We start from the raw sequence: 23518 nt of genomic DNA on the forward strand, positions 1-23518 counted from the left end.
TCCTCCCATCAATCTTACTGAATGTTCGTACCTTGGTACAGACATGGACGAGAGGAATAGTCTGCAGGAGCCACGAATCACGGTTACAATGCTTTTCTGACTTCTATGCATAAAATAAATACTTGCACATTTTTCTATTAAAGAAGTGTGCATTTATTTCTATAAAGGTTTAATTTTGCTTTAAATGTGATGTAAATCTGAGTTTGCCTGGAACTGGCACTTTATAAAATGTTATGTGCAGAATGTATGCATTCTCCTTAAAAACAGTTTAGGCCAGAGGAAAGAAAAACTGTTCAAAGCAATGATCTATTTATAAATTCAGCCAGCTCAAAGTTTTGTGCTCAGGTATAAATGTTCTAGGTCACAGGTAACAGACTGTATGGAGACTTCCCATTGTGCTAAGCTAGTCAGTTATGTTTCTAACTACAGCTAGTAAAGCACACAGAATGGCACGGACCTTGAAGGACGTACAGAAGGCATTCATATACAGGGTCATTTTTGTACTACAGCAGTGATCATGTGCCTAAGCCCTTATACGGCACTGCCATCAACGTTTATTAGGGAGCTGGTATGCATTCTTCAACATAGCCAACTGCATCATAGGCTGATACATTTATTCATTTCAGAGTAGACATATATAATAGAACATCTGAAACACACGTGGCAAATAATCATTCAGTGCATTGTTCTAAGTCCAACCCAGCTGACTTTAGATTGTACTGAAAAATGAAAAGGTTAAAGGCTTTGAAATATAGTGAAATATAGCAGCCTGTCAATACCTTGATGATGCTAGGTTCAACACAATTAAGATCTGCAAAAACTGAGAACCTTAAATAAGCAATGTTGTTTCTCTCAATGAAAAGAACATGTTTGTGGATTTACAATCTTCCTATCCACTTCATTGTCCAACATGTAGTGTTCCTCATACATAAAATACCATCTCTCCCCCCCCCCCCCTAACAATTTGATGATTGTCTTTAGGGCCATTCAAAAAAGAGGCTTTTCTATCAGAAGACTTATTTTTAAGGAATTTCAACCTCCTTTTGAGGAAGCACATACAGCAGAAACCACCGTAAGATTAAAATACAGATTTGCTGATGTAGGAGCATCAGCAATAAATTGTAGGAGCAACAAAAATAAAGACTTTATGCAGTGTCCCACTGACGCGCGATTCTCTTCTACAAAACGGCACGAGATTCATGGGAAAGAAAATTTCAAAACCTTTAACCAAGGTGCCCGAAATGCTGATATCCATACTGACACCTTACAGATGGCCTATACACGGTCGTATGTGCGCCAATACTTGTGGTTCTGCTCTGCCAGCTTTGGAAACAAAATATGCCAGACAAGCTTGTAAATCATTAATCAGGATTGGCTTATTAATAAAGTTTCCTCACAAGATAATGATGGCATCAGAAAAGTATTCAGTCATACTTTTCACTTTAGGTCTGCAGATCAGTGCATATGCAGTGTTGTGGCAATAAATAGACCTTCAGCAAGTTGTTCTGGTTCCATCTCCTCTATAAAACATGGACATTACTTTGCAGCTGCTCAGGATGACCTGCGGAATAGAAAAAAATATAATAATTAGATTCAGACACTCTTTTGCTTTCTCCCAATCATGCAAAACAAACAGACCCTGCAGATTTGAATGTTTGTAAGCTTATTCTTAATGGAGAACTATGAGGTGAGTGCTTTTCACTCACCTCATAGTTCTAGCCGACCTGTGACAATGAGACTGTCACAGGTCGGCTCAGTAGATCGGGAGGTGAGCGAACACATGCCGGCGTTCGCTCACATCTCGATCCTGTCACGGCTCTCTGCCGTGACAGGGGAGGGGCTGGATTCCCCCCTCCCCGCTCTGCCAGCACTGACTGGCGGAACGGACGGGGGATGGGTACAACTGGCTCTGCCTCTATAGAGGCAGAGCCAGCTGTCAGTCACACAGCTGGGCGGATCCCGGCACAATTGTCAGGATCCGCTTCAGCTGCGGCGTCTCAGTATACCGCGAGCAGCAGCTCACGGTATACTGAGCCTAGGGTGACGGGAGGACGCTAGTTTGTGTCCTCCCATTACCCTAAGGAGAACTATGGGGAAAAGACTTAACCCCATAGTTCTCCTTTAAGGTCTCGTTCACACCTAGGCGTATTGCATATGCGCGTCTGTCGCGCGTTTTTTTACCGCAATTCGCGCTAAAAAAGCCGAGCGACAGACGCGCGTTTCCGAAGGCTACTTGGCTGTATCCCAATGGAAACGCGCAACAAAACGGCCCAAAGTAGTACATGTACCTTTTCAGGCGTGGGCCGTTTTGTAGCGCGTTAGGGACGGGCGGAAATACGCCAAAGGTGGGAACGAGACCATTGAATACAATAGGATTTATATTTTTGAGCGTTTTGTAGAGCGTTCGTCGAGTGTAGAATGCGCTACAAAACGTTCAGGTGTGAACGAGGGCTAAGACCCCATTCACACTGAGCGATTTGTACAGTTTTCCGCTCAAAAATCACTCAATGTGAAGCTCAATGTAGCTCTTCCAATGCATTTCAATGGAGATGTTCACATCTTGAAGCTCAATGTTGCCTGAAGCTTGTAGCTCGAACATAAGCTATTTTTTGGCGGATTTTGCGCTTCTTGGCCCCAATAGACTTCAATGGTGTAGCTCAATGTCGCTCATTACCGGCGTTTTTGCGCAACATTACACAAGTGTCTTTTTTGCCCAGAAATTATACTCTCCAGAGAAGTAGGAAACAGGAAGAGAATTTATGTCACATCAAAGACTGCTTTTGATTGGATACAGCCCAATGTAGCAGCTACAAAGTCCCTGTGGTAAAATGCCAAAAGAAGCGCTACGTAGCGTGGCAAAATGTGCACTGTAGCTCAAAGAAGCACAATATCACTCAAAGTCACTCTGCTCAAATCAGCGCTGAAAAAGCGCTTATTTTGTTGTAGCTCAGTGTGAATGGGGTCTAAAGCATATCTAAACCCAGGTCAACAAAGCAATATTACTAATATAAAACTGCGACAGAAAAAAACAATGCACGGGAGTCACGGAATAAAAATGATATATTATTCTGCACAGCAAAGGTACACACATGGCTAGAACGACATGGACTGCAACAATGGGAAAATGAAAGCAGCGAGATAACGGGACAAAACAGACAAGAAATCATGCGTGTTAAATCTACATTCCATCGCTATACTAGTTTTATTTTATAGCTTCGTTTTAAAAAATGTATTTAAAGTATTATATGTTTACGCAAATAAAAACATAAATCAGGTTATGAATGATGTAATATATGCATATACTCCAATGATATTCAAACCCACTGTTTCTCAATCTATGGGTTGGGACCCGAATTGGGTTGTAGACGTGTTTGGGACTTTGTGTCCAAGTGCGAGATCATTGGTGAGAGATAGCAAACTGACTATGAATGACAGCACAGACATGTTTGGGGAGCTGGAGCATGTGCAAAGTAAGGAGAAGACATGATTGTCAGTAGAAGAGGTGAAAAGACCCAGTGCTAGTTGAAAATGTCTACTGCTATTACAGTGTGATGTCCTCCAAATCCAATCCTCCTCCCAGGGAATTTTTTCAATATCTTTAGATTCGACACTGGGTGCAGTCCTTTACATTGGGTAAGGATGTCTCTATGCCCCACACATCCTTTGCACGGATCTGTTCCAAACACCCCAATTTCCACAAACTCATCTCCCTCATATACTAACAACTGAATTTTCTAACTCCCGCAACACACAATTATGTCGAACAGTGGCACTGAGACTAACGTGGCAATAGATCCCCGGACGACTGGTCCGACATCTGGGCCACCATTGCTAGCTGCTCTGGTAACATAGTGACCCTAGGATTAGCTTATAAAAATGGTGCTTACAAAGTGGTATATGGTCCCTTCCATGATTCAGCACCTCCAGCCCATGTACCCTAGCCATTGCTTTAGAGAGTGTATGGTCGAGGGTGATGTCATGCATACCTAGTGGACTTGTCCCTTTGAGTTCACTTTTGGTCAAAATTCTACAGACTTCTATCTTCATTATTTTACATTCCTGTCCGCAGGGATCCCTGGCATGAACTGCAAAATAGACTGCTTGAACCGCCCACAAACTAAGCTGGTGGACTTTAAATTCCTGGTGGCTAAACAAACTGTAGTTCACTCTTGGAAGAAACATAATCTATATCAGGAGTTCAGGCAGTGCATGCAGGTATTTTTTTTGAATGAACAGCTTTGTAGCATTCTCACAGACTCTCATGCTAAGTTCCAAAAGATTTAGTAGCCTTGGATCTCTTTGATCCTCCCTGAGTTACGCCAATGATATTCGCCTTCCCATGATGGTTTGACTGCCTGTCCACAGGACTGCTGCTCTGCCTCCTTTTCTCTGCTCCACTATGCTTTCACCTTTCTCTCTCTACTCACCTTTCTGCTCCTATGCTTCCCTATTCATGTCCTCTTATGAGCCGTGTATTTTTTATTGCCTTGGCTTGGTTTGAATTTCTTATTTTCATCTACCTTTTTCCCTTTTGACGATTTCTCTTACGAGTGTTTTATTTTTTCTTGTTGATACCTGAGCCTAGCTGAGGGCTCTAGCCGTCTAGTAAGCTCTCAGAATTTGTCTCAGCATAATCTTGCACTCTCAGTACACTATTTTGCCATATAATAATGCCTTTCCTCTGATATTGTTGTTCATTGCAATGTCTGCTACTGTTACACCCCCTGTTGTGTGTTTGCATTTTGTAACTTATTTTATTTGAAAATGTTTAAATAAACATATTAAAACTAGAAAAAAGTCTAGTGCTAAAAAAATCAAATAAATTACAAATAAAAAAGCTAAAAACAAAGAGTTTATTTTTCTTGGGTTTAATTAAGTTTACAGAAATGGAGGAGACCACTTGTAATGTGTTCTATGTGGGGAGAGAGGTGAGCCCTGCCTGTCACAGGGCATCAGGTGAGTATATCTGCTGTACTGTATTCCGGCCCCTGGGAGGGGGAAAATAAATAAATCAATTAACTCTTGCAGTGCAGGGGTAGCCCTACTGCAAGGGTTAACTTTTTACATTCCTGGAGTTATTCTTTAAATTGAATTTTTTTTTTTTAACAACACCCACGGCCTTGAAAAAAAAAAGGCAAAGCAAAAAAAAAACCCCAATGAGTTAACCCTTGAAGGGTAAGTCATTTAAGGTAGATTCGTAGGACAGTAGCTGGAGATAGCTAGAATCTTACTACCAGTGTAAGCAATGTTGTTCTGCAGCGGTCCTCATATGCAGTCTTTTCCCTCCGCGATTTCTAATCCACGGAATGCTGCAATAATGATTGTGTGTGTTTCATTATATGGCCATTGTTGTTATTTGTCTTTCTATAACGTTGCTCACAATTTAGTATAATTCTGTTTCTGGGTCTCAGTATGGGATCAGTTTTCTTTGGGTCTATGGATGTTAAAGAACCCCTATTCTAATTAAAAGGCCGGCACCTCCAAAAATATTTTTCTTACATCATTGTATCGTCAACTATATTAAAAAGACAAAGAAGAACTTCAGGCATAATTCTTCTTAAATGTTGCAGTGGGGCTACCCTTGCATTGCAAGAGTTAAGTGCTCATTTTCATCTAGGGAAAGGTTTTGCTCACCTGCACCTCGCAGCCAGCTGGCTGTTAGACCGGTCCGTGCCACCTTGCTCCCCCCTCCGCTCCAGCGGTCTAAGGTCATCACGTTCTATACAGTGTAAAGGCCATGAGGACGCCGAGGGACATTCCATCGTTGGAGTGGAGGAGGAGGAGAGAGATGGCAGGGGCCGGAATAGCAGCCAGTAAGGTTCAGGTGAGTATAACTTTTTTTTATTTTCGTCCATAGATGAAAATGAGCACTTGATCCCTGCAGTGAGTGGGTAGACTCACTGCAAGGGTTAAGAATAATTATGCCTGGAGTTCTTCTTTAGGCACTTTATAATTTTCTTTGCTATGGCTAAAGAAAGGAAGAGCCCATGCTAAGGTGCCTATTCATTCTTTGGAATGTGGTGCACATGCAAGTACATACTCCAAGTCTGCCACATATGTCTGCCACATATTACACACATATATATAGCGCCGACACGTTATGTAGCACTTCACATACACTTCATTCATTCCACCTTATTAATACATAGAGGTCCACTAACTTAAATATGCAGCAAAATACCATACATAGGTCATGGTTTTCTTACTGTAACTTTTAGGGCTGGTACACACCACCATGTATGCGTTTTATAGAGTATGGGTGTGTCGCATCACACAGTTTACTTTTTTGGGAAAAAATGTTTTATGCACTACAGCTCAATGCCATGTGTTGATATGCGCTGCACTGTATAAAGATGCAGACATGGTGCATTTTTATGCACACTAATGTCATTTTCCATTGCAAGTGTAAATTTACAGATTGCCCTTGAGCAAGACAGTCAACTCAAGTACTATGCTTAATACGGTCCATAAATTACAGTGAAGAAACACACAAATATAAGTTGGGAGCTGATATTTTTTTCGGACTGAAAGTTAGTAAGAAGTTTAGAAAGTTAGTAAACTGTACGTTGTCCAAAAGGTAGGCAATGTTGTCAGTGTACAATAATGTAAATAAGTTTATAAATAATGAGGTCAAAAAAAGGAAACAAGATTCTAATTAGACTTACCACTTTCTCTGGAATCCTCCATGAAAGCAACAACAAGAGTGCCCCCTCCTACCTATTGGGACAGGAAGTAGATAGTTCAAAAAGCCCTCCCCTCTAATTCAGCTTGGTGTAATTTTAAAGAACAACTTCACACCCAAAACACCTATATTAGAAATGTTTCATCAGATACTACCAACGTTAACACAATTCACGGACAGTTGAACTATTTGGCATGGCATGCAAGATTAAAGACATAAAAATTCACTCTCCTGTAAGTGCCAAGACAACAAAGGTGTTCTGCATTTAGCCTATGCTTAAATATGACAAACATTTGATGTGTTTGTGTAAAGATTCCAAAATATTTCTAAACTTACAATTCTCTTAGAATGTTCTCTAAAACTATTAGAACCAAATGCTTATAGATACCCCTTACAATAAACTACTTATTGTAAGCAGGGGAGAAAATAGATGGGTGCTGCCATGGAGGATTCCTGGAAAAGGAATGATTAATAAATCTATACTTCCATTTCATAATCCCTGAAAAACAACAACAACAAGAGTAATGTTCTTCTTTCCAAATTCTTTAATGACACTGAGGAACATGGTTGAGTGCCCAGGATTACAACTGGTACTGTGTTATCAGCAAACACCACTGGCTGCTACAATATATAACTGCATGGATTCAGTCCTACTGACTGGTTATTAGTTAACATTTGCCACTGTGGAGTTTGTTAATGAACATCGTGGCTGCCATACTTAGCTGAAAAGGAACTAAAAGGAGAAGCTGGCTTGGTGTATAGTCAGGTCCAAACTACGCATATGAGAACGTACCTTAAAAGGCCAAAAGGGTCAGCAAATCCAACATGATTAATTGAAGGATGTCAGAGGTCCATGATCAGCTAAGTAATGTTACCACAGGTAGCTTTTACCAAGGAAAAGGGCTATTATAAAAAGAAACTATCTCGAGAGCAGTGGTTCTCAACCTGTGAAATCTCAAGACCCACATTTCTCCTTGGTCATTAATGCAATGGAACGCACGGCATTAGTGTACCGCGTGTTCCGGTGCAGGTGTACGAACTGCGGGTGGGAAGTGTGTTTGGGGTACCATTCAAATGAATGGCAACACAACACACCTCCAACACCAGAATGTACGATAGGTGCGATTGTGTGGTACAGTGCGTAAGCAATGCACGTATGGACGGAGCTCCCTCACGGCCATAGCCCCATTCCATCCCACCTCAAGCTGACACTCGGCGCCGGGCAACATATTTTGAATGGCTGCTTGGCGTGAGAACTGACAGTGCTGCTGCACTAGGGGGAGGCAGGGGAGCCTCTCGCCTAGAAAAGTGGAAGGCATGCAGCGACCCACTGAAAACGGGTTCGCGACCCACTTTTGGGTCACGACTCACAGGTTAAGAACCAAGGCTCTAGAGCAGGGGTGGCAAATTTCGGCCCTCCAGCTGTTGTGGAACTACAAGTCCCTTGAGGCTGTGCAAGATTCTCACAGCCACGACTTGCAGAGGCAGATGCATCATGGGATTTGTAGTTTCACCACAGCTGGAGGGCCTGAGTTTGCCACCCCTGCTCTAGAGTATACATAAGTGCAGTATGAAAAGTAGATGAAAAATACTAAATGAGAAAAGTTCCTCTAGATTTTTTTTTTTTAAAAAGGACAAATAGTTTGCAAAAGCTGGTTCAAGAAAAAGTGAGCGATTATTGTATATAGACACAGGGATCAAACAATAAGAGAGCCAAGAAACACCTCTAGAATTGACAAAACCTCTCACTGTATTTGGCAGTGTAATGCTTTATTAATGCTGTGCCTATGCTTGCTGAAGGTGCAGCCCTAAGAAAGACTTACTGTTCTTGTTAGTGTTAGAAAGAAGAAGACAGAGATATGTGGAAAAAGAAGGTATAGCAACATACAGTATATTGTAGCAGTCTTTAAAAGAATATCTCAAATTGTTTTTAAAAAATAAGGTGTATATGTGTTAATGAAAAGGTATATTTTGTGTCTTTGTGACCATGGCTTCAGGTTTTTTCTATTTTCATTTTTAGCACCACACTATTTCAGCATTTTATTAACAAAGGGGTATAAAGTCAAACTATTAAGTGGGAGTGATCAGCAGCTGAAAGATGATGTGCCATTTTACTTTAATGGAGAACTATGGGGTCAGTGTTTTTCCCCATAGTTCTCCTTAGGGTAACGGGAGGACACAAACTAGCACCCTCCCGTTACCCTAAGCTCAGTATACCGCGAGCTACAGCTCGCGGTATACTGAGACGCCGCAGCCGGAGCGGATCCCAACCTCGAGATCCGCCCAGCTGCGTGAGTGACAGCTAGCTCTGCCTATCAGTCAGCGCTGGCAGATCGGAGTAGGGGAATCCAGCCCCTCCCCCTGTCACGGCAGAGAGCCGTGACAGGATCGAGAGGTGAGCGAACCCGGTATGTGTTCGCTCACCTCTCAATCTACTGAGCCGACCTGGGACAGTCTCATTGTCACAGGTCGGCTAGAACTATGAGGTGAGTGGAAATCACTCATCTCATAGTTCTCCTTTAAGCTTAATGTTGATAGCAACTCCTGAACACAGCCACACTGCTCCAGGGGTCTAAACTTCTCTTGTTTCTGGGAGTTCAAGCACAATAGCCACTACTAAACAGGATGCTTCAGTGGCCAATAGAAATGTGCACCACTGAATAGGAGAGTTTGGAAGGAAGGGGGTTGGAGGGTGCCAGAGATCCCAGAACTCAGGAATAAATAGACTCCTGGTAGACATGCTTTCTCCAACTACTCAATGAAACACCCCAGCAGTCAACAGAGAGGCCCTTCATGAAGTAGTGGATTGATGGGATGCACGAAAGCTCTAAGAAGTCAGAAGTTGAGTGCCTGGTTGCAAATTGGGACTGAATGTAGGAGATCCCAGAGTGCAAAAAAATAAATACAATTTGGGAGGAAAAATAAAAACATACAGGGCTCTTTTAATTTGGTTACTAGATATCTTCCAGAATTTCACTTTAAAGACTCTCCTCAGCTTCTGGAGAATCAAAGTGTCAACTCTCAAAAACTGATATTTCAGTTTTTGGTAGATGCTGGACAGCTATACCACTTTTCACCTCCTTTCCATAATATGAAGAGTGCAGCAGGATGCAAGAAATGCCACAAAGCCGGTCAGGAAGACCCAAAACTCCAAAGTGAAAAGGAGCAAAATTGGGAATTATGGTAGGGAGATCTCATTGTTGGAAGAGTAGTGACATAAGAAATTAGAGACCGATTCCGACCATTAGGCTTTACCTAGAACTAAAATCACCTTTCGGTGGAATAACTTTCATGCACGTAATATGGAATTACCATGCAAGCAAATGTAAGGTCTCTTACAAAATAGAAAAGGCATGGCTAAGTTCTGGAGCATATTAGGTCTTATTTGTTTATTAGAGTCTAAAAATCACACCCCCGTTTTTCATTTGCGTTCTCTAATGTAGGTTTCATGAATTTGTCATTGCACCCTGAACTTAATATCCACCAAAAATAACGAACTTTGTTTTGTGTGAATGGTGAGGCAGTAAACTGTGTGTATAGGAATATCTGCTTCTACGTCTTTACTGACTAGTAATAACAAGTTCCACTACTCATGCCCTCTCCAAACTTTCCTTTGTTTTCTGTCTTAGTGCTGTGATTCTACATCGAGGTCACCAGGGTACACAAATAATTCTGACGTGCAGTAACAGCACAAACAGCTAAGAGAGAAGACAGCGGAAGGAACTCCCCAGAACTAGAGCTAAAAAAATGTGGGCTGCAAATTTAAGTACACTTAATACGTAAACTTTTATTCACAACTTTCTTCATGACCCTCTAGCCAGAGCACAATTAATATTATGGAGAGGAGCTTTTTAACTTGCATATTATCAAATTAAGGATATAAGGTGTACCTTGTTGTAGGACAAGGATTTTGCAGACTAAAGCTGGCCATACACCTATAGATTATCTGCAGATTTTCTGTGGTCAGTTGGAAAAAATGCAGCAGATTCCTCCAACTACACTAAAGTCTGTGGATGGAGGAATCTCCCACTGGGCCAAGCTTCAGTATCTTGCTAGTTGGCCCCGCTGGCTCTCAAAATACCTCAACAACCTGATTGGATGCAGGCATTGCTCGGGTATACCTAAATGTTGTATTAGTTTATAGTGAAAGTTTAGATATTTTCTTCTTTCGTTTAAGAAAATGTATTGACAGTTCTGAGGCCTGGGACTACAGTGCTTTTTCATCCTTACCACATGTCAACCTCTTCCTGCATGCGTAATGCACATATGCAGCAGCATGGCAGTTGGGCCTCAACACCAGGCTGCCACATACATTCATCCCATGGGGTTCAACTGTTGTGTACTGAGAGTGCACTCAACGTGTGCTCCCGAAGTGTCACAGACAGCTCCTGGTAACTGTAAAAATTCAGGAGCTGGCAGGTCTGGTCCCGACCATATGACTGCTGTGAAAGCCAAATCACAGCGTCTTATGATCAGGACTCCACCTCCTGATGTTAAGACTCAGGTAAAGGGCTGGCAGGAGGTGGCAGCAAGGGGTTGAAGCTGCATAAGACTAAAACTCGCTGAACAGGATGATACATTTGGGGGTGATAGTATTTAATTTAAAAAGGAGAACTATGAGGCAAGTGCTTTTCACTCACCTCATAGTTCTAGCCGACCTGTGACAATGAGACTGTCACAGGTCGTCTCAGTAGATCGGGAAGTGAGCGAACACATACCGGCGTTCGCTCACTTCTCGATCCTGTCAAAGCTCTCTGCCTTGACAGCGGAGGGACTGGATTCCCCCCTCCGATCCTCCAGCGCTGACTGGCGGAACGGACGGTGGAGGGTACAGCTGGCTCTGCCTCTAGATAGGCAGAGCCAGCTGTCACTCACGCAGCTGGGCGGATCCAGACATAATTGTCGGGATCCGCTTCAGCTGCGGCGTCTCAGTATACCGCAAGCTACAGCTCGCGGTATCCTGAGCTTAGGGTGACGGGAGGATGCTAGTTTGTGTCCCCCCGTTACCCTAAGGAGAACTATGGGGAAAAGCCCTAACCCCATAGTTTTCCTTTAAATAAAAAAAGGTTACTTGGAAATATTTTGAGGAAGGGGAATGGGATTTGTTGTTTTTTAATGGCAGAACTCCCCCAAATCTCTCAAAGAAATATGCATACACAACAGCTTTTAGTGCTGACTTTCAGTATCCCACTAACTCCTATTTCCTGAACTTTTATAACAAGGGAAGAAATACATAATGCATATTTGCTACAAAACACAAAGAATGCATTTCGTGTCATTTGGTAGTTTTAAAATCCTTTTAAGTTATATCTGCTGCACATATGATTCCTACCGTCAGTTTGGGCATTCTACTCTCTTAGAGACTGGCCTAAAATGCTGGTGTCATTAAATACCACACTTAGTACTGAGAACAACATGATATTGTTACTGCCAATAGGACCCTGGAAGATTCAGAAGGTAATTCAAGCAAAAAAGTCAGTAATAATCCAGCAATAAAAACAGCTCCTGGCCTGCATCTGCTATTTTTGTGTAAATGCACATTTTAGTGAAAGAGGAGTTGTGACACATCAGTTTTGGCTCTACATCTGAAGACAACCAGAGACACCCCCCCTTTATAGGTAGTATGGATACTAGCCATCCTAAACTGTGTTATCTGATCTAAAAGTGGTCACAGGAAGAAGCTCTGAACTACAAAACAATCAGCAATGATCTTTCCATTTCAAACTGCAACTAGCTAAGATTTTCTGTTACTAACAAAAAATATCTACACCATGAAACTTATATAAGCAACCAGCAGGAGACTGTTTAACAAAGCTGAACTGTGTGTCCTGACTGGCATTGTCATTCAATTTGTCAAATTCTAATAGTAACATCTGGTTTAAGTTTAAAGGAGAACTATGGGGTAAGTGTTTTTCCCCATAGCTCTGATCTCTTCTTCAGTCATCACATATGTGTGCATCAGAGTTGCATTTAACTAGTTGCAGTTAAAAGTATCGTGAATGTTTTTTTTGTTCCCAATAAACAATTAAACAATTTGTTCTCAATAAACAATTAAACTATTTTTTTTAATTTATATTTTTTTGAAGCTTTACGTGAACTAATGATAAAGAAATCCCGAGGACAAAGATAATTTAATGTTGAAGTGTAAGCCAACAAGTAGATTTACAGTTAAAATACACAAGTGTGAACTGTTTTACCTGCCACAAAATGTGTAATACCGTTGTAATCCAAACACCCCAAGTGCTGACTCACTTTTGTCTCCTGCAGTGAAAGCAATACAACTTGGCCAATGACTGACCCGGCTTATATATTTAGCGAAGAAGCAGCAACACACTGGTGAAGTCCACTCTAAGCTTTCCCGTCCCACTAGGCCTTTGTGCAATTTAGAAAAGCCTAATTGGATTACAATGCTGCCGCTTCCTCTAGTCCAGTGATGGCGAACCTTGGCACTCCAGCTGTTTTGGAAGTACAAGTCCCGTGAGGCATTGCAAGGCTCTGACAGCCACAGACATAACTCCCAGAGGCAGATGCATCTTGGGATTTGTAGTTTTGGCACAGCTGGAGTGCCAAGGTTCGCTACCAGTCTAGTCTGAATTGTGCAGTGTTTTTTACATACATACATACATCACAATACAATTCAAGACAAGATGGTAAGGACATAGATATATATATATAGATATAGATAGATATCTATCTACAGGTAGAGATATATATCTATATATATCTAGATCTATATCTATATATCTATCTATACACACACACACACACACTCTTAATCAAATGGGTGACTTGCACGCAGGATTACAGCGCCAGCAAAGGCTTCACGTATGCATATCAAGCAGCCTTCAAATCTTACCGCTTTATCAAAATACTGAGAAAAGGGAATGTGATACCAGATTACTTGCATATAAAATGTGATCCCTCTTCCATGAGGCAAACACAAAGGCAAACATGCCAGTACGAAAGTACAACTACGAACAAAACAAAATAATCCCCTCTAATATCATACATTCAAAACCCTGCCAAACTATATATATGAAATGTTTCTCAAGCACAAAACCAGAAGCAATAAAAGAAGCAGGGGGGATTTTGTTTTGCACGTAGTTGTGTGGTACATAGGGGTTAATATGGTAATGAGAGTAGGTACGGTATATACAAGCTATTTAGAGACGACGTGTTTCCTCTCTTCATAATATTTCTTGATAGTGATCACCTGTCTAGAATAAAATTGAACATGAGAAAGGGCGGGGACACCTGAAACTGTTAATCCTGCAAGTATGTCTTTTTGTGCCTCATGGAAGAAGAATTAAATATATGCAAATAATCCATAATCACTTTTTTCATACACACACGATTTTTTCTTTTACTAAATACATAACGGAGTTAAACTGCTGTGTATATCTTATATTGACATACACTACTACTACTACAATAATAAACAAATGTTTAAAAGCTCCTAAATCTCACCATCGTTACCATCTGTGTCTGTTATATCTTGCATCTCCTCGTCTTCATCTTCTTCATCATCTTCTTCTTCACCACCACCACCACCTGCCTGTTCTTTTGCTATTAACTGCCTGCCCAGCTTTATATTCATGCCTTCGTTGTAGTGGTGCTTTCTTTTCATTTCAAACTCCTTTTTCTTTTCTGAGGTTAACAATACAAGATTCTAAATGAGTTTATGGAACAGTAAAATGGAAAAATATGAGCTAAGGTGTTACAGTAAATATTTGACTCTCAGAGGAGCGAAGTAAACAAGATGATGGGTTACAAAGCATGGTAAAGAAAACCTTCAATGATAGAAATCCATAGTCTGCACCACTAACCTCCTCTAATGTTAATATTTCCCCAATTCACTGAGCCAGGATAAGTACAAAGGAAGTCATTATATGTGTGTTTGGTTAAAGTACTAAAGCTAAAGGATCAGTATAACCAGCAGGACACACACATTTTTCAGAATGGGGCCAACACTCACTTTATTTCTTCCATGACAGGTCACTTTCAATCTAAACATATGGTGGATATATGAAGTAGGTAACCTGAAATAGGTAGGTGAGAGCAGACACCTTAAGGTGCTTGCATATACTATGCTTATCCTTCTGAGTAACTCAAGAGCCTAAAGTACTTCATTTTCACAAAGCAGCCCCCAATCTAGAAGTCAGAGCCCCCCTCACATCTCTGCAGGTGCCTTGTTTGTTAGTCAGGCTTCCAATATTGTACATCCCTGATTGATTATACCAGACCTTCAACTCTGGTGCTGAAAATGGCATTTAGACCACCCTGAGGTTGGGGGACTGACCAAAAGAAAATAAAAAGATCTGATAACAGCCGATAGGGAAATGAGTGATGATAATGTATCCAGGCAGACTGGAAACAGATACAGATTACAGATCAGACTTATGAAGGTAAACTGAAGTTTTTCAGCTGCTGTCAAGGATTTGCTGGATTTAGAGATGGAGCAATAAAAAACCTTCAGCAGTAAGCATTTAAAATCTTATTTCCTTTCAGACCATGCTTTGCTACCTTGCCTTTCTTATGCCGGTTCTCATAAACCTTATACCGTATATACTCGAGTATAAGCCGTCCCGAATATAAGCCGAGGTACCTAATTTTACCAAAAAAAAAAACTGGGAAAAAGTATTGACCCGAATATAAGCCGAGGGTGGGAAAGAGGCAGCGAATGGTAGATAGATACCAATAAAATTACATTAATATTTATTTAAAAGAAAAATAACAAGTATGAGCCGGTTTGCCCCAGATTGGTGTCTATCCTGAATGCCACCATTTTGGGGCAAGATTTCTGCGGCACCCTGAGGGTCTGATCCATTACATTGTTTATGTACTGTATTCGCAGCATAGATTAAGCGGGCCTCATACCTGGGGGTTCTGCCGTTCAACGGTCTGTTACAACGCTTGTACCTATTATGCGCTTTACTGCTGTAGTACAGTGGCTATATTCTTTGAATGCTATACTTTGTGTATGTTTGCTTGTAAATAATTCTCAATAAAGACTTATTGAACTAAAATCTAATTTCCATTTTTATAGTTTATTCTCACCACAGGTTAATGCTAAAGCTCTGTAATGCCCCGTTTGTGGACTGTGGTCATACTAAATACCCTCCATCCTCCTCCGTAGGTTTATGTTTGCATGATGACTGGCAAGGCTATCCATTGAAATAAATATCAGTACCTCTTTCCTCTGGTGTCAGCTCCTCCTCCTCCTCTTCCTCACTGCTCTCTTCTTCAGCCAGGAATTTTGGATCCATTCCTTCTGCGGCAGCAAGCCTAAAGACACAGCAGGCTTTCAAAAATATGACCATGCTTTCTATATTTAACCTCACTCATCATGTCAACAGACATGTTAAAAGCCATCAGGCTGAGCTCCAGGAAAACATCTTTATACACTAAAATACATATAAGTACTTTGACAGGTGAAACAATACATATATAATTGTGTTTAGCAGAGTTAGGCCAAATACCTTTCCCCTTTCACAGGTTGGTAAGCTGCACCTGGCATAGATACTAGGGAGTGAGCTGTGTATTCTGGGGTGCAGATCTCACTAAGGGCATAAATACTAAAGAGTGAGGTGTCTGCTGGACTGCAGACTGTAGGGGTGACATGTATACTAGTGAATGAGCTGTGAGTACTGGATGGCAGATTTTTGGTAACATAAAAACAAGGGAGTGCACACTGGGGGGCAGATCTTACTGGTGACACTGACACTAGGAGTTGAATTGTGTGTAGTGACTACAGATCTACCTGATGACATGTATACTATAGCAAGTGTGCTGTGTGTACTGGGAGGGGTCCGGACCTCGCTGGTAACATTAACACTAGGGTATGAGGTGTGTGTATTGACTACAGAGTGTGCTTTGTGTACTGGAGGGCAGCTCTCACTGGTGAAACTGACACAAAGATGTGAGGTGTGTACGGACTACAGATCTACCTGATGACATATATACTAACAAGTGTACTGTGTGTAATGGGGGCAAAACTCGCTAGTAACTGATACTAGGGCATGAGGTGCGTGTACTGACTACAGATCTACCCGATGACACACATGCTGTGTGTACTGGGGGGCAGACCTCACTGGTAAGGTTAACACTAGGGTATGAGGTGTGTGTATTGACTATAGAGAGTGTGCTGTGTGTACTGTGGGGCAAAAATCAATGGTAACTTGAACACAAAGAAACAAGCTGTTTATACTGGAGGGCAGATCTCTGATATGTATACTAGCAAGTGTGCTGTGTGTTCTCGGATAGCAGATCTCATAGGTGACATGAATACTGGCGCATGAGCTGTGTGTACTGGGGGCAGATCTCCCTGATGACATACTGTAGATACCTGGGAGGGAGCTTTGTGTACTAGGGAGCAGATCTCATAGGTGACATGAATACTGGCGCATGAGCTGTGTGTACTGGGGGCAGATCTCCCTGATGACATACTGTAGATACCTGGGAGGGAGCTTTGTGTACTAGGGAGCAGATCTCATAGGTGACATGAATACTGGCGCATGAGCTGTGTGTACTGGGGGCAGATCTCCCTGATGACATACTGTAGATACCTGGGAGGGAGCTTTGTGTACTAGGGAGCAGATCTCATAGGTGACATGAATACTGGCGCGTGAGCTGTGTGTACTGGGGGCAGATCTCCTTGATGACATACTGTAGATACTGGGGAGTGAGCTTTGTGTACTAGGGAGCAGATCTCCTTAAAAACATGGATAACGGTGAGTAAACAGTGTATACTGGAGTGTAGACCTTGCTGGTGACATGGATCCTGAAAAGTGAGCTGCATGTGGTGCAGTTGGGATATCACTGGGGAGTGGGCATGTGTGTATGGGGTCAGATATTGGAACAGACAAGTGTGTGGTGAGGGTGCTAACTTAACGGTAGAGCATTTTGCAGCTAAATTTACTACAGGAGGAAGAATTTCTTCAGCAGTTAAACAGGATGTTTCAATCTCCTGATTCCCCTTTAATATCATATAGGAATAGAGAGGATTTTCTTTTTTAGGCTCTTTAATTCCTGTTACCGCTGCTCCTAATACCGTTTCTGCTGCTCTGTGAACAGCAGTTATTTCTATAAAAATGGTGCCATTTGTACTTTACTTCAGTGATGTACAAGCTCAACTTGACTGCTTAATGAAATTGCAAATACTATGCAATACTATGGTATCACATTCTGCCTTCAATAAGCATCTGGACTATGCATACATGAGATAAAATGAAGACATAGTTGGGAATTTATTTGGACGGACCACACAGACTGGTATAAAGTGAAACTCTTGGAACAGTGTCAGAATTAAGCATACACAAAATTAAAGCCTGGTTTAAAAGCAATATGCTTCATCAATCAAGAGTCACTACACAGACTACAATTCACATTAGTGGTCTGACCTTAACCAACAATTCTTACTTCTGTGCCAAGATATCAGCTGTCAGCGCTTCATTTGACTCTGAATCACTCATGGCTCCTTCATCATCATCACCATCTCCAACCATTCTGTGAAGGAAAGATATATACTGCTGTCACTTCAGAATTAGATGTTATCCAAAATCATTCTATCTGGTAAGCAAATCTGCCCAGGCCTTAAGTATAAAAACTAAAATGGAAACAATATGGAGTGGATGCCTGTAGCAACCATGCATATATTTCCACTGACAATATAAACACGATGGCTACCAGCTTTTCTGTAATTGGTTGCTAGAGGTGACACCACCTTTTGATTTGCTTTACCTTTCACTATGGGGTCCAGTTATCACTCCTTCGACAGACACAGCATTTACTCCACAGTGAGCTCTGAGTTTTACAGAGCGGAGTCTGTCCCATTGATTCTTCTCTACTTTTCACTGCAAGGAATACACAGATACCGGTGGACAGGGGTTTTTTCCCCGCTCCCATTCATTTGAAATGGGGCTTCCCTTGCTTTAAAATCCCAAAGAAATTGAAGCACCAAGCATTTGTAAAGCTTATCACTGAGCTTTTTATATGTGCCCTTTATGGGCTCTATAAGGCCATACTTCTACTTTAAATACGGCCCCCTAAAAGAATCCAGTTATACTTTGTAATAGGTGACATTACATGTTAGCTTCTATCTTAACCTTTGAAAAGAAACAAACACTATTTAAACAAAGAGTATAGGCGTGTGCCCTTATCACCCCTTGCTAGATCACCAGGAGAGAATAGTACACCTTTCCTATATTGCTGATCTCACGAGAGGGGGAAATCTTTGGAAACCTGCATGAAGCTAAAAGGTTTAGCTATAGTACTTCTGGTGTTTTAAAGGGGGCCTGTACTATGAGAAATGCATGGTCCCTGTTTTTTTTTACAAAGTAGCCACCACTCCAAGCTTTCTCCTCGTTTAGTTCACTAATTTGTATTGAGATTGTAGTGCATCACAGGAGCGAGCTTGGAGCGGTGGCTACTTTACAACACACACATGGACCATGGGGAACAAAAGTAGCCACCCTCCAGAAAGGACAGTGTCAGCACCAATTCAGAGATGATTGGAGGATCTACAGCCGAGTGATACACAAATAAGATACATTTTTGTTAATGGTTTAGGTGCTTGAGGATGTGTGTGATGATTCAAGTGCATTTATTGCGCACTTTATATCTATTATTATTTCTACATTGTAATATATAATGAAATAATTATACAACTCACCATAATGCAGAATTAGTGGGAGCTCTGAGCTTGTTTTCCTGTTCTCAGGTGGCCAGTGCAGGCTCTCACCAGGGGTCCAGAGTGTCTCACTGGTGGATGTGGAAACAGCAGATGCAGCTCTCTAATCAGGTGCCACTCGCTCCTCACTAGGGCCCCAAGAGACCCCAGCGAACAGCCTTCTAATACGCCTGATTAGAGGGCTGCCTCTGCCAGATTGTAGCCGGCCCAGATTGCCATCAGGCATACCAAGGTGATCAGGGTAGTCCGGCCTATTTTCAGGGATGGGCCTGGAATGGGAGCTGCGGCCCAGTTCCTAACAGGCCACAGACCGGTCTGTAGCCCGTGGGTTGGTGAACCCTGCCTTAGTACACATTTTTATTAAGTAACAACATCAGTTTACTATTTTGCAGGAGGTTTTATATTCATTTATCTAAAATCATGCTTCATAGATATTTCCTACATCCTTACCTGTGGTAGGGTGTGCTGGGCTCATCTATTTTCATTAATCCATAGTCTTTGTCAGAAGGGTGGTATGTTGCCAGAATATTCATTTCATCCCACTTCTGGGACTTTTTACTAAAAAGGAACATAAAAAAACTTTAATTCAAAATATTGCCACAAATAAAACAATTCCGCTTCACTTTGACTTGTGATAGATTACATAAGAACAACTGCCAGAAGTCTCCCAACAACCAGCGTGCCTTTCAGAAGAACATGTCATGTTGCCTCATATCCATCATATTATATTAGGCTAGCATACATGATAATAGGCTCTGGGGGCTGAATGAGTAATTCAAGTTTTTCAAGCACATAAACACTAGGACAAAGGACATATTAAAATGCATAGGAATGGAGCAGGTAGACCAGCCATTAAGAGAACCAGTAATGATTGGACTAATGTAAGAATCTGAACAGTGTTAAATATAAGCAGGCCTTTCTAGAAAATAAATGTATAATGCTTTCCTATCTTAGTTTGCCTGATGACAACTCTTGGAGCCAAGAGTCAGATGTGAGAGCCCCCCTAAAGCCTGACAACGCTGCTCCATCAACTACCGGAACTCATGCAGATAATACAAGCTGTCTTTATAGTGCAACATAACAATATTAACATTGAACGCAGCAATTGTTTACATACCTTAACTTCACGGCTCTGTTATATAATAATGATGAGAAGGAGACAGCATGCAATATCAGTATGATGGGAGATAGGTGACAGAGGAGTAACTGTCAGACTTCAACTGATCTCTCACCTATAACTACCAAGGCCTAGTCATCCTCAGATAAGAGCAAGCTAATGAACAGGAGTAAAACAATTTCATAGGTAAGATGGCACATTTATGATCATTTTAGATCAGGGCTAGACAAATTGCAAGGAGACAGGCAGCAAATGCTCCTTGAAAATAACAGCTGGCGTACAACTTTTGAGGTTTTCTCTAGTTGTCGTCAATGGATCTGGCTCTTGGACTGGACAGACTGACTACCGGATTCCATACTGATTTGTCTACCCCTGTTTTAGATTGAATATCCAGTTTAATTTATGAGCCAAGTTTTGATTGGTTCAAGTTAAATACATTCCTGTAAGCATAAGAAAACACCACAGGTCCTCATGTTCTGGCCAATGTGGGCACTATTCTCATCCCCACCTTTTAATTTAGCACTATTCCTTTCCTCGCCAGGCCCCGAGATGCAGCCAGCTTTCTGGTTTTCACCCCTGCACACCAACTGTGCCGTACTATTGGCTAGTGTGGCTGCCAATCACAGAAAAGAATCAACCGTGTGGATCACGAGGCAATCAAAGCTGGGAAACTACCAGAGGTGGTTGCCATTTATATATCAAAGCAGTCTGGTCCTCAGTAAAGAAGCAGACCAAATGTGAGAACACAGGTGGCATTTTGATATGTTTTCTGTAGCCACAAGTATCATTTATTAAGATGCATATAAATAAAATGCCTATTTCCTGTCTAAAGTATTGTCAACAGATGCCACTGTCAAGAAAACAAAAAGCAAAACAAAAGCAATAAGCCATAAGGACATTCTGCGTGTATTATAGTTCATTATACAAAGCAGTTTAAAAGAGGGTTTTAATGATGTTCGTAAGGTGAATTATTTATGCCCAAAATCAACTGATCTAATGGAAACGTGTACCCCACAAATGTAGTATACCACACACACAATGTCCATCCGGGAAAAAGTGTATTATTTCAGAAACAGCACAATGTATCCAGATCACTGCTGGTTGCTAGTTTCATTTGCACCAAACACTACACCCAGTGCTCTTTTATTGCTGCGACTGGGAGTTCCACCTTTCATGCAGTGTGGGGGATTGTGTCATGTAGCCACCTCATTCTCTCCCTTCATGTATGCACAAAAATCCTTGTATTATTCTCACTGAAAGCAAGGTGTTCTGTGAGTGGACGGGGAAAAAAGGAGCGAGTAAGTGCTGTTATAGCCAAGGTCACCCCTTGTCCAATCACAGAATACTTTGATTCAGTAAAAAAGACACGGCTTTCTGAAAATGGATGAGAGCAGAAGAGGGGCTATACCACACGATGCCCACCATAATCTGGCCTTAAACTCTGGCATTACTGTTGCCAGAGTTTACCCCAACAGGTACCACATTCAACCAAAACAGCGACCCCAACAGGTACCACACTCAACCAAAACAGCGACCCCAACAGGTACCACACTCAACCAAAACAGCGACCCCAACAGGTACCACACTCAACCACAACAGCGACCCCGCCAGGTGCCACACTCAACCACAACAGCGACCCCGCCAGGTGCCACACTCAACCACAACAGCGACCCCGCCAGGTGCCACACTCAACCACAACAGCAACCCCGCCAGGTACCACATTCAACCAAAACAGCTACCCCAACAGGTACCACATTCAACCAAAACAGCTACCCGATTCAACCAAAACAGCTACCCCAACAGGTACCACATTCAACCAAAACAGCTACCCGATTCAACCAAAACAGCTACCCCAACAGGTACCACATTCAACCAAAACAGCTACCCGATTCAACCAAAACAGCTACCCCAACAGGTACCACATTCCAACAGTAACCCCCAACAGATATCAGATTTCACTAACCCCCCAAAAGATATCAGGTTTCACTAACGGTGACCCCAACAGGTACCACATTCCACTAACAGTGACCCCAGCAGGAAGCACATTCCTCTGGCAATGATATCCCGGAGTTATGGGGTTGTGCGCAGTAAGGACTTTCCGGGGTAGTGTGTCCCCATGTCAGTGTAAGACCCCTCCCACCTCGGATCGTCCTCTCTGTCCTGCGCCAGCTCATCCTTGGTGAGCACAAACACGTCGCTCTTCTGGGAGCTGTTATTCTTCAGGATGCCTTTGATCGGCCTATGTGTCTGCGCATCCATACTGCCTATCCGGGCTTTCACCGGCACTCTGCTTGAGCCGCCTTCACTCCCTGTCACCGCCCACTACGTCATCAGCGGTAATCTTTACGTCACATCCGGCATGACAGCGGGCTGCCGAAAGACGGTGCGACAACTTCCTATGCTGAGCCGTTACCATGGAGACCGTAACGCTGCTGGCGAAGGTAGCGTGCGTTTGGGTCTCCTGTATGAACTCTTGGGTTGGGGCTGATCCCTAAAACTTGTGGGACAACCAGGAAACCAAACCTACTGTGTTAGTGCTAGGGATAGACTGCATTGCTTTCCTTTCTGCTTGAAGCTAGAAAAAACGGGGCATACTAAAAGGAATGACAGAATGGAATGCCCATAGACTTTGACAGGGTAAGGGAATGCCCATAGACTATAATGAAACCAAACGGAATGCCCATAGAGTATAATGGGAAGCAGAATATCGGATAATTTGTAGGCAAATCTGAAAAAGATATCAAGTTAACCTTTACCACAATTATTTGACTTAACAAATAAATAATTAGAAGACATACTCTGGTTTATGGGCTCATATGTACTTAAGGAGAGAAGATTTTAATTGTTTGAAATAGACTTTGACAGGGTAAGGGAATGCCCATAGACTATAATGAAACCAAAGCTTGAGGTTAGGTGGGTATATAATTGTTTTCTAGAGGGAATGACATTATGAAACTATGAAATGCCCCTAGGCTATAATGCCCCGTTCCCACTTCGCGATATGCAAATCGTGCGTTTGTCGCGAGATTTG

At 42.0% G+C, this 23518-nt stretch overlaps 1 protein-coding gene across 2 annotated transcripts; it reads right to left on the reverse strand.

The window, feature by feature from the left end:
• Positions 1 to 1113: 1113 nt before the first annotated feature.
• PPP1R2 (protein phosphatase 1 regulatory inhibitor subunit 2) lies at positions 1114 to 22814 on the reverse strand. 2 transcript variants are annotated; one of them, XM_018567286.1, is made up of 7 exons: positions 22628 to 22814; positions 19821 to 19928; positions 18101 to 18187; positions 15873 to 15967; positions 14150 to 14329; positions 6666 to 6717; positions 1114 to 1561 (listed from the first exon to the last, which is right to left on the reverse strand). In XM_018567286.1, the coding sequence occupies exons 1-7, from the start codon at positions 22744 to 22746 to the stop codon at positions 1552 to 1554; spliced, it is 651 nt and encodes a 216-aa protein (XP_018422788.1). In that variant the 5' UTR covers positions 22747 to 22814; the 3' UTR covers positions 1114 to 1551. The 2 variants fall into 2 exon arrangements, with proteins under 2 accessions (XP_018422788.1, XP_018422797.1); XM_018567295.1 differs by lacking the exon at positions 6666 to 6717.
• Positions 22815 to 23518: the final 704 nt, after the last annotated feature.

The sequence above is a fragment of the Nanorana parkeri genome, unplaced genomic scaffold (assembly GCF_000935625.1).
Source record: "Nanorana parkeri isolate BGI_ZX_2015 unplaced genomic scaffold, ASM93562v1 scaffold29, whole genome shotgun sequence".
Lineage (NCBI taxonomy): Eukaryota > Metazoa > Chordata > Amphibia > Anura > Dicroglossidae > Nanorana > Nanorana parkeri.

What these genes read in the sequence shown, in the direction of transcription:
- PPP1R2 (XM_018567286.1), bottom strand. Translation starts at nt 22,746, where the DNA reads ATGGATGCGCAGACACATAGGCCGATCAAAGGCATCCTGAAGAATAAC. An exon ending in CCCAGCACACCCTACCACAG is followed by an intron (nt 18,188 to 19,820) that starts GTAAGGATGTAG and finishes TTTCCTTCACAG; the next exon opens with AATGGTTGGAGATGGTGATG. An exon ending in GCTGACACCAGAGGAAAGAG is followed by an intron (nt 14,330 to 15,872) that starts GTACTGATATTT and finishes TGTTAACCTCAG; the next exon opens with AAAAGAAAAAGGAGTTTGAA.